The 12,276-nt window shown below is 42.4% G+C and overlaps 1 protein-coding gene across 2 annotated transcripts in view; it reads left to right on the forward strand.

Annotated features, from left to right (window-relative positions):
- The window catches only part of LOC115143879 (rhomboid-related protein 1-like), a 63,091-nt gene extending 56,673 nt beyond the window's left edge, over positions 1-6,418 (forward strand). For both annotated transcript variants that reach the window (XM_029684313.2, XM_029684314.2), the window contains one exon: positions 531-6,418. In XM_029684313.2, coding sequence (XP_029540173.2) covers positions 531-802 — 272 coding nt within the window. In that variant the 3' untranslated portion in view covers positions 803-6,418. The remainder of the gene's footprint in view (positions 1-530) is intronic.
- Positions 6,419-12,276: the final 5,858 nt, after the last annotated feature.

The following is a 12,276-nucleotide window of genomic DNA, read 5'->3' on the forward strand; positions in this document are numbered from 1 at the left end:
AGCCTTATCATAGCCCTATCCTTAGCCAGAACCCTATCCGTTAACATAGCCTTAGCCTTATCATAGCCCTATCCTTAGCCAGAACCCTATCCGTTAACATAGCCTTAGCCTTATCATAGCCCTATCCTTAGCCATAACCCTATCTGTTAACATAGCCTTAGCCTTATCATAGCCCTAGTCTTGGCCAGAAGTGTAACTCTTATGTTATCTGCACCCTGGCTTTTGCTTCCAACTGAACTGTACTCAAAACCATAAATCTATCTGCCAAATCCCACATTTCAACTGATATTGATGGCTTATGATACAATATACTTTATTGTCCATTTACATGGAAATTCATTTTGTGATGTCAGCACACAAATACACAAACACAATACAATATATTACATGCAGTAAGGAAAACTGGAAAGTTAGTACACAAGCCACAAATGTACATTTTCACATATCAAATCTGAATCTGAATCTCTTATGTCCCACTGTTCAGTAGCCTAATGGGGGAGGAGATAAACATCCTCTCCTTTCCATTGCAGTGAGTTCGGAGGTGGGCCGTGCAGTGTGGCTGCGCTTCTCCCCGCCCTTGCCCTCCTCAGGGCCCCAGCCCAGCTTCATGGCCCACCTGTCGGGGGCGGTGGTAGGCATCAGCATGGGCCTGCTCATCCTGCGCAGCTATGAAGAGAGCCTGCAGAAGCAGTGCTCCTGGTGGGTCATCGTCTTCTCCTTCATCACGTTCCTTCTCTTTGCGATTTTCTGGAACATCTTCGCCTACGAGCTGCTAGGCGTGCAGCTCCCGCCTGCTCCCTGACACCAAGAAGCTCCCTCCCACTCCATTACATTGCCCGTCTCATTGTCATATGTCAAGACCCGTCCACTTTACCATATCCTTTTCCTGTCCCCTCAGCCAACCTCCCAACAACACCATTCAAAACACCATACGTTTTAACTGTACGGGGCAGGAATGATTCTTTCCATGTACCCATATCATCAAAAAATCATATCTGTTTTGTGGTGGGAGGGAATTTGGTAGCAACATATGCAGGTGAAACCTGTGTAGCTCTCTTCAAATCCTCATTGTGGAGCAGCTATGTAAAAAGGTCATCCCTTTTGTCTTTTGTGTTGAAGCTTTACCCACCTCAAGGTTGAACCTGTCAGCGAGCCATTTTGATTAATACCCATGCAGCTTCAGTTCTCCTGTGTTCAGAGTGGGTTCATGACCCTCTAGGTGCTTCTTACTGGACAGGTGTGCGTTCTGTCAGTATCCCTCACTGCCCCTTTTAAAGCCATGAGGCAGCAGGGCACCAGTGTTCTATTGCTCAACATGCACCTAAACACAAGATCTACACTGTGGAATAATGATAGGAATTCACAGGAATAGGCATTACATGTAACAAGGCATGCAGCTAGGAAGTATAGAGGTGGAAAAGACAAGAGGGGAGAGGAGGAAAAAAATGCTGAAACTGTGACATCCTTTCTCCTCGCCGTCACCACCGTGGTGCTCATGTCCGTAGCCATTGTCACTCTCCTTTTCCACCCAACCTAAATGCTTCAGCAGGTTAGCATAATCTCTACCACTACCATATGCTAACCTGCTAAGCACCAGCATCTCATCTAGCTAATGCTATAAGGTCGTAACTAAAACGCTTGCTCTGTGCACCTTGGACACACCAGCCCTCACCCTTCTGTGTTGCCATCTCCAAGAACAACAACTGCCTGATGCTGTCGGTGTGGGAACGCAAAGAGAGAGATGCACACACTGTCAATTCTCACTCCAACACACTGAACTGGGGAGGGCAACGGACATGTTATCATCGCCTGACCTCTGACCTCTGTGCCCCAGCGGGCATTGGGGTCGGTCTGTCGAGGCCCAGTCTATACCTCAGTGTCTCATTCTTAGGGACTGTACACTTTTGTAAAGGAATGTAAGCATAAAAAAAGTGTTAATAATTTATTTCTGTTTTTCCTTTGATAGTGGATGTGGATATTATATGTTCATAATTAAGAGTATATTTACTTGTATTTTTTTCCTTGTTTGGGAAAACAAAAGAAGAAAACGTTTCAAACGGTGCAGACATAATGCTATGATTGTTCTTACGATTACTCTTACAATACAGCTTTGTTCCTCTGAAAATAATCAGCGAGCAGAAATCCCTGGTTACTATGACGAATGAACACCAATGACGCAGGTTACACTCGTCTTTATAAATCTTAGTGCTTTAAAGAATAAGCCATAGAAGAACCAATTCAACATAGACATGGAAAACAAAGGATGAGTAAAAACAGTCCGTGCCTGATTTCTGGTATATGCTTTGGTGAATGTTTCTGCCGTGTAGTCGTCATTATTAAGGTCAAAGCTGATCAAATATTTAATATGTTATGTGGTAAATGAAATACAGGATGACAAAGCCAAACTCTTTGTGCAAGAACATGCTTGAGAAATGCTGGACTGTTAAACATTAAATATTTGTTGTTCAACACATCTTAACAACTTGGTTGACCGATAGAATATTCAGACACAGCATTACTGTATGATTGACAGATTCCAAATCACCCCAGTGTGGTGATGCCTGACTAGTCTTTTTTGGTTAATGACACATTTTGGATAGAGGAACATGCCCCAAATTAGCTCATTGTCTGAACCAAGCATTTGCTAAACTTGAAATTAAATGTGCTTATATGTATTCTTTTTTTCAGTTTGTCAGCTAATTCATGTGAAAGGTTTCTTCTGACTGCTTTAGAGAAGTTTTAGTTTCCAATGTTGACAGTTGGTCTGACAGATGATACTCGTAAACCATAGAATCCATAGGACATTAACACAGAAAAGGCAATGGGGCCTACATAGGGCTAGAAACTAAATATTGGTAAAACTGTTAATAGGAGTAGGAACCTTCCAGAAAATGAAAACTAAAGGGGATGATAAAAGCTGAAGTACAAGGTACAAGCATCTATTTCCCCACCCTTAAAAACACACCCAGGTCTCAGTTAAGTTATTTGTCAACCGGTTGTTCCGTCTCAAATAAGTCTCCAATTCTGTATTCATAGACATGTTCATTTTTTCTCTCTTTTCACCATCGCGAATGAGACAGCCGTCGGAGGAATTAAGAAGTGCGTATATCTTAATTAAGCAGGCAGAGAAGAGGCGACGGGAGTAGTTTATTACCCGTCTGCAAGCCAAATGACTTCACCTTGGGCTGCATCCAAACACAGCAGTATTAACAACACATCTTCTACAAAAGCCCATCCAATCCCACTCTCCTTTTGGCTGAGATGCCCCTGCTTTGTCCAGACATCCGAGGATCTGGAGGGAGAGGCATAAATGCTGTGACGAAAGAGCAAGTGTCAATCTACAGGCTGACATATGTGACCGTTTTAGATGGTGCCAATGTGTGTCCATGAGCGATGGCGGGAGAGGGGGAACAGAGGAGGAGGATTGGAGATGGGCACCACTCATAAAACACCATTGGGGTCAAAACAACTGTGTGTGCCTTCATAGCTTGTCTTCTACCCGTCACAATGCCTCGGGCGTCAGAAATGATGTATGGCTGTTAAGTGGGGCTCTGTTCTACCAGGACCCGGGGCTCCACCACTGTAAACATGATCTATTTTTCTTTAAGTCGATGTGAAAGGCTGCATGATGCTGATTTAATTGCTGTCTTTTATGTGACATATTTGTTTTCATCTGGTGAAGAGTAGGATAGGGGCCAGCCAACCATACCATGTGATCCATTATATAAATGATGCTCTATTGATTAGAACCCCACCACCACCACCTCTTTAGTGAGTGGTCTACTGGTCCCCGCCCCCTTCACATTCAAATATGTAAACAAAGCTATGCGGACAGCCCTTCAAATTAGTGGATTCAACTATTTCAGCCACATCCGTTGATGACAGGTGTATAAAATTGAGCATACAGCTATACAATCTCAATAGACAAACATTGTCAGTAGAATGGCCTTACTGAAGAGCTCAGTGACTTTCAACGTGGCACCGTCATAGGATGCCACCTTTCCAACAAGTCAGTTCCTCAAATTTCTGCCTTGCTTGAGCTGCCCTGGTCAACTGTCAGTGCTGTTATTGTGAAATGGAAACATCTAGGAGAAACAACGGCTCAGCCGTGAAGTGGTAGGCAACACAAGCACACAGAATGGGGCCGCCAAATGCTGAAGCGCGTAGTGCTTAAAAATCGCCTGTCCTTGGTTGCAACACTCACTACAGAGTTCCAAACTGCCTCTGGAAGCAACATCAGCACAATAACTGTTGGTCGGGAGCTTCATGAAATGGTTTTCTATGGCAGAGCAGCCGTACACAAGCCTAAGATCACCATGCGCAATGCAAAGTGTCGACTGGAGTGGTGTAAAGCTCGCCGCAATTGGACTCTGGAGCAGTGGAAACGCATTCTCTGGAGTGATGAATCAGGCTTCACCATCTGGCAGTCTGATAGACTAATCTTTGTTTGGCAGATGCCAGGAGAAAGCTTCCTGCCCCAATACATAGTGCCAACTGTAAAGCTTGGCAGAGGAGGAATAATGGTCTGGGGCTGTTATTTATGGTTCGGGCTAGGCTCCTTAGTTCCAGTGAAGGGAAATCTTCCATACAGACATGGTTGGTGTAGATCGGTGTGGAAGAACTTGACTGGCCTGCACAGAGCCCTGACCTCAACCCCATCAAATACCTTTGGGATGAATTGGAACACTGACTGTGAGCCAGGCATAAATCGCCCAACATCAGTGCCCGACCTCACTAATGCTCTTGTGGCTGAATGGAAGCAAGTCCTCGCAGCAATGTTCCAACATCTTGTGGAAAGCCTTCCCAGAAGAGTGGAGGCTGTTATAGCAGCAAAGAGAATACCAACTCCATATTAATGCCCATGATTTAGAATGAGATGTTCAACAAGCAGGTGTCCACATACTTTTGGTTATGTAGTGTATTTGTCAGTGTCCATGAATAGCCTAACATTTTGAAGGAAGGAAGGATCGGTATTGAACCACATCACCATTAAAGGACGTCACTGTTAAAACCAATGATATATATAAAGCCTTGATTGCTGATGACAGGCTTTGAAGCCACTGGTCGGCCATATTGGCACTCCTCAGAAAAGCATTCCTCAATAAGAATAAATGGAATTCTAAATCTTCTCTAGTGTGTATATATAAATGATTGGTTAAAACAAAAAGTGGGACCAACATACCACCTTGCCATGTGCCCTCCATTTTCCTTGGATGCATCAACCCCATAGTTGACATCATCTATGGGGCCGTTCTCAAACCCCTTTCCCTGTTCATCCTTTCTGTGTTCATGTCTAAATGCAACATAACTTTTGTAGCGAGATTTATACTGTTATTAGATACTCCAGCCTCTTGTGTTTTGACATCATTGAGCTTTTTTGCACTTGTTGTAATGTGGTAAACTGACATGTCCTCGTGCCAATATGTTATAGTGCCATTTTGTTCTTTATGCTTTCATTGGTATTACCTCTTTACCCCAATTTTTTGTGCTCTTACGGATAATGCCTTGTTACAACGAGTGCGTCAACATCCTAAACTTAGCAATGGGAGAGGGGGCTTGGCTTTTGCGTGTGTGTGTGATTAAAGGCATCAGGTTATGAGGGTCACTGCACTGCGTCACTGTCCTGATCTTTATATAGTATGGATATGTAGATCAACCAACCTTAATTATATCGATACCTGCTCTAAGCTGATGCTTGTGAACAAGCAGGTTGCCTTCTCCCAGTACGTGTCAGTGGTGTACTACTTGAACATGGGGTACTTTAATGCTGTACTGTATGAGGCAGGCTACTGTAGCTCATTCGACAGATAAACTGTTATTTTAAATAAAAATCAAAGCAAGCAAACCAGCGCATTACTTTTTCAGTATCTCCTAATATTAATTTATTTGAGCGCAGTGGAATCCACACATGGTTTGACCAACATACAACAATCACCAGTGCTGAATAGTTATCCAAGTTGTTTTCATCTATGTCTAGACCATTAGAATACCAGTATATATAGGTTTTGAATGCAGCATATGATACAGTAGTTATGGATAACTGGGGCAGTTTGGTTTATGGTCATATGTGTGCTGCTGTGGTAGTTTACACTGGCTGTTCTCTTGCATTGATAAAAATGTTGCCAAGCTTAGGAGGTTAAGCCTCCAAATCCAGACCAGAAGTTGTGCCAAAACAGCGTTTACAAAATAATTAATAAAAAATTAATAGAGAGGCTATTTTTCTCTGGGTCACAAAATGTATGTAAATATGGATAGTTTATATTAAATTCCTCATTAATTATTTAATGATGTATTGTACTTTTTAAATGTTCTGAATTGAACCCTTTTATATGGTATATATTTATGTTTTATTTTGTACTGTTCATTGTACTTGCTTTAATTTCGGAACAATATGAATAAAGAACAATACTGTGGAAATGTCTCATCTTCCCACTGCTATATTACTAGCCTCCTTGTCCTTGTACATATCATCAAGTGGGCACTGGGCACTACACATTGTGGGTACATGGGGTGAGTTAACCACACACAGTGCCAGATGCAAAATCAATCCTGTTTAATATCAAAGATTTATTTGCAAGTTACACTATACAAATCTACTGTAGACGTAAAGACAAAATACTATATTGTCATGATGTTGAGGTAGCCTTCTTTCATCAGTCATATTCTCCAAAGTTAAAGGCTTAACAAGGTTGTTTGTTGAAGTTAAACAGGGTTTACTTTGTCCTCTGTCTCTTAGCTGGCCTGTCATTGGTCTCTGGGTCTGTCTTATTGCTAAGGCTGCTCTCTAGATTGATGTCCTTCATCAGGGGAAGCTGCAGCTGATTGGCTACACCCATGCCCACAAACACAGCTCCACCCTATGGGGCGTCCATTCCTGTTCGCTGTTCACTGAGCGAGATGGAGGAGGCGGGTCAACAAACAACAGCATAGACTACAGCACAGGTTTTTCACATCCCCCTCCTGTCTCTCACACAAACAAACCAGGAGCAATGGACATGGAGCAATACTACAATGTTGCAGATTGATCATATTTTGACCAACTGAATATTTAAAAAAAAAAGTGCATTCCAGAGCACAGGTTAACACTCTAACCAAGTTGCTATCCCACCTTTGTTAAGTGTTTAACTTAAGTGTTTTACTTTTAGCTCGGACAAAACAGAGATGCTTGTTCTAGGTCCCAAGAAACAAAGAGATCTTCTGTTGAATCTGACAATTAATATTGATGGTCGTACAGTCGTCTCAAATAAAACTGTGAAGGACCTCGGCGTTACTCTGGACCCTGATCTCTCTTTTGACGAACATTTCAAGACTGTTTCAAGGACAGCTTTTTTCCATCTATGTAACGTTGCAAAAATCAGAAACATTCTGTCCAAAAATGATGCAGAAAAATGTATCCATCCTTTTGTCACTTCTAGGTTAGACTACTGCAATGCTCTACTTTCCGGCTACACGGATAAAGCACTAAATAAACTTCAGTTAGTGCTAAACACGGCTGATAGAATCCTGACTAGAACCAAAAAATGTGATCCTCTTACTCCAGTGCTAGCCCCTCTACACTGGCTTCCTGTTAAGGCAAGGGGCTGATTTCAAGGTTTTACTGCTAACCTACAAAGCATTACATGGGCTTGCTCCTACCTATCTTTCCGATTTGGTTCTGCCGTACATACCTACACGTACGCTACGGTGTCACTTTCTGACCTTAGTTCTTTTATTATGTATTTGTTTTAGTATGGTCAGGGTGTGAGTTGGGTGGGTTGTCTATGTTTCTTTTTCTATGTTTTGGGATTTCTGTGTTTGGCCTGGTATGGTTCTCAATCAGAGGCAGCTGTTTATCGTTGTCCCTGATTGAGAACCATATTTAGGTAGCCTGGTTTCACTTTTGAGTTGTGGGTGATTATTTTCCGTGTTAGTTACCACACGAGACCGGTTTGTTTGTGTCATGTTGTTATTTTGTATTTTTGTAGTGTTCAGTTTGTCTTATTAAAATGGACACTTACCACGCTGCAAATTGGTCCGACTTCTCTTACTCCTCATCAGAGGAAGACGACGAATGTTACATACAGTCACAAGACGCAGGCCTCCTTACTGTCCCTAGAAATTCTAAGCAAACAGCTGGAGGCAGGGCTTTCTCCTATAGAGCTCAATTTTTATGGAATGGTCTGCCTACCCATGTGAGAGACGCAGACTCGGTCTCAACCTTTAGGTCTTTATTGAAGTCTCATCTCTTCAGTAGGTCCTATGATTGAGTGTAGTCTTTCCCAGGAGTGTGAAGGTGAACTGAAAGGCACTGGAACAACGAACCACCCTTGCTGTCTCTGCCTGGCCGGTTCCCCTCTCTCCACTGGGATTCTCTGCCTCTAACCCTTTTACAGGGGCTGAGTCACTGGCTTACTGGTGCTCTTCCATGCCATCGCTAGGGGTGTGTCACTACGTGCTACCGGTTCCAGACCTGCTGTTTTCAACTCTAGAGACAGAAGGAGCGGTAGAGATACTCTGAATGATTGGCTATGAAAACCTAACTGCCATTTACTCCTGAGGTGCTGACCTGTTGCACCCTTGACAACCACTGTGATAATTATTATTTTACCCTGCTGGTCATCTATGAACATTTGAACATCTTGGCCATGTTCTGTTATAATCTCCACCCAGCACAGCCAGAAGAGGATTGGCCACCCCTCATAGCCTGGTTCCTCGCTAGGTTTCCTTCTAGGTTCTGGCCTTTCTAGGGAGTTTTTCCAAGCCACCGTGCTTCTACACCTGCATTGCTTGTTGTTTGGTGTTTTAGGCTGGGTTTCTGTACAGCACTTTGAGATATCAGCTGATGTACGAAGGGCTTTATAAATACATCTGATTGATTGATTGATTTTGTGTGTGTGAAGCCATCTTGTTCAGATAGAGTGCATAGTGTCTGGCTGTGTACTGGAAGGGCCTCAGTCCAGGGACACTTTCAACAGCTTTGTTGGCCATGAACGCTGCCTGCTCCGGAGCTCCTGGTGCCAAAACAGCTGGAACAAAACGGACTGTCAGCGATAGGCCAAATTAATGTGAACCCTAGCCAGATTTCTGATATTTCCTGATTATTAACTACAGGGTAGGGAACTCCGTCTATTAAGGCTGCAGTGTGAGCTCTCTTCAGCTTGCGTAATCTGATTGAGAGCGCCACTGAACCAACTTTGTCTAGGTTACTTTTTTCTGCTCTTGATAAGAAGAAAAAATATCTGCCTTATTTGTCGGTATTAGATAGTGCCTAAAGAAGCATTTTCCACTCCAGACCCCTGCCCTGGCCCCTAGTTGCTGCTGACCTGAGGCGGTGTCTGGGCCCAGGGCTTTGATAGAGCCGAGTTCTGTGATAGCTGCATGTATGTCAGGGAGGAAACTGAAGGCCTTTCTGTAGCAGTTCTCCATATCTCCTCACTGTTAGTGGCCACCAGCTGCTGCAGCCACGGGCGGAACTTCCCCCCTCTGCAGGGGATAAAGTGCCAAGACATTTCACAACCAGGGAGCAGGGAGTTTAAAGAGATTCCTCTGCTCATGGAAAGTAAATAAAGCACAGCTTTATTTATCTTAGTAGGAGATGTTTTCAATTCACATTATTACCTTGAATTTCAGAAACATTGAAAAAATGGCTATTGAGTCAATAAGGCTCTGCATCTGTCTGCACTTCAGTGAGAATCCACTCCATCAGTTTCACCAGCTCTAGTTGGGTGATATTTGTAAGGACACACAGCGATGGCTGCATGCAGCTCCTCTTGATACTTGGCTGGAGACAAGTCTCAGACTCAATATCCCATGTTAACTTACATCAATCAAAAAGCATGGAAAATATTGCTCCATTCATTGCTGTACAGGGTTAATGGTGGGCTGAAACTACCTCAGACCTGAGGAGACAGCACACACAAGGGAATGTTGTTATTACCCAAAACTCCTGAGGGGGTGCTTTTTCCCCTGACACACACTGCGAGGACTGCTGCTATCTAAACCTTCATGCACTGGAGAACAGAAACCATAGTTGACAAGCCTCATTCTCAGTTCAGTACTCTCTGTATTGATATTCATTTTGGCCAAAAATAGCATATTCAATGGATGCCCATGAACTGAAACTGTATTGAAGAACACGAAAAATGTATTCAGCTGCAACTTCAAAGACAGTCATGATGCCGGAATAGTAAACATTAAACAAACACTTACCATGTGTGGCTGCAACCTGGTCTCAGAGCATTTTGTATTATTCTGTATGTAAATCCGAGACACTCCATTTAGTATGATATGTTGCATTCGGATCATTCGCCCACCCACCCTACATTCTTTAAGTAACCATCTGTCTTATGTATGGAGGAGAGATTTGGAAATCGTGGCGAGTAGTGCTGGCGAATTGGAGGAAATTGAGAAAAAGTTGGTGAAGCAACAGCTGTGCTGGAATGCGACCAATATTGGTGTCAGTTCGCATAGTATGGAGTGGGAGGATGAGGGTCAAGGACCGTAATGGTCAGTAGTGGAAAGACATATGAAGAAGAGAGATCGTGATACAGTAAGCAGTGGAGCATCTAGTAAGGAAAGCATAAAGACGACCAAGGTAGGAAGCAAGAGTGATGATGTGTTAGGGTGGAAAGTGGTGATAGTGTTTGATGAGACCACGGGGCCTCATTTACACCCTATCTGACTAACTATTGCCATAGAGAAAGAGGTAGGTGAAGTCAAATTAGTTTGGTTCATTGGAAATGGTAAATTGTTCATATGTTGTGGTAGCAAGGCTCAGCAAGAGAAGATTCTGAAAATGGAAAACGCCTAATGGGAAGAAATGAAAGGTTGATCAGTAGGAAAGAAGGTCAAAGAAGTGAAAGCCTATCAGTGCTGCTGAGGTTTGAGAAGGTTATACCTGGAAACGTACAGAGAGGATTCCTTAGTTTCAATGTCAGAGAATTTGTCCCATCTGTAGTGCGGTGTTTTAAATGCCAAAGAATGGGACATGTAGCTGTTCAATGTAAAGGAAAGATGTGCCGCGTGTGGAGGGGAACATGATTACGGTGAATGTGGGAGCAAAGTGAAGGTTAAGTGTTGTAATTGTGTGGGGGAACATTATGCATCATTTGGTGGATGCAAGGTGCAGAGAGAGGCTCAGAGATATATAATTAGCCACGCTGTATCATATGTAGAGCCTGTAACACAGATTGGTGGAACTACAGTGTGGAATGATGGAGCTTCCACGGCTACTCCTGTACTAAGTGGACCTAATGTCGGTGCTGGGTCATTCCTAGTAAGCGATGCCTTTTCTGTCCCCAGGAAATATCAGCTCTTATTTAGTGTAAAATGTGGATTCCAAAAGTCTTTAAATATAATGTCAGGTGTTTTAAAACACCAAATATGGATCCTGAAAGGGAATTTTATGCATTTAAACACTTTTTTTCAGTGGATGTAGGTGTTTTTGCCATGTCCCCAGGTGTTATTTATTTATTTTATTTTTATTTCACCTTTATTTAACCAGGTAGGCCAGTTGAGAACAAGTTCTCATTTACAACTGCGACCTGACCAAGATAGAGCAAAGCAGTGCAACACAAACAACACAGAGTTACACATGGAATCAACAAACGTACATTCAATAACACAATAGAAAAGTCTATATACAGTGTGTGCAAATGTAGTAAGATTGGGGAGCAGCATGTAGACTTCGGTATAAGCCTTAAAATAATAACATGTTTAAAATGTTTCTTCATTATTTTATAGTGCTAGTTAAAGTATCTTTCACCAATAACATTTTTTTTCATGATTATTGTTTTTATTTTATTTAAGATTTTCTGTTTGTCCCTGATACCACTTTCCACCCTGTTAGTTTGTTGTAATACTCCATTGAAGAAAACAACCACTTCCTACAATGATACCATACTCAGGAAGTGTCATCTTTTCTTTGGTGGGAAAACAATGGTGCGAAGCTAAATAAATATAAACACTCAGTTGTATCTATTTGTCATGTTTAATGTTGTTTGTCTGTAATGTCCCACTCATACATTTCCACCCTGCTATTCTAAATTATAGAGAAAAACATAATAAAATAAAAACATGTAAATATGTTTGATAGCGAAGTTAAAATCCGGTTCAAGTGTTCACCACTATGCTAGCTCAATCTTGCTCACTCACAGAGCTATGGCTAATTTATTGATTGATCTTACATTCCAGCACAGTACGTGGCGGCATGCACTTAAACGGTTGTTTGCGGACCGCCATGATATCGAAGAAGAATCAAATGAAAACGTGATGATGAGTGAATTCCTTTTAGAGCAT

Source organism: Oncorhynchus nerka, linkage group LG16 (genome assembly GCF_034236695.1).
Source record: "Oncorhynchus nerka isolate Pitt River linkage group LG16, Oner_Uvic_2.0, whole genome shotgun sequence".
In the NCBI taxonomy this organism is placed as follows: Eukaryota; Metazoa; Chordata; class Actinopteri; order Salmoniformes; family Salmonidae; genus Oncorhynchus; species Oncorhynchus nerka.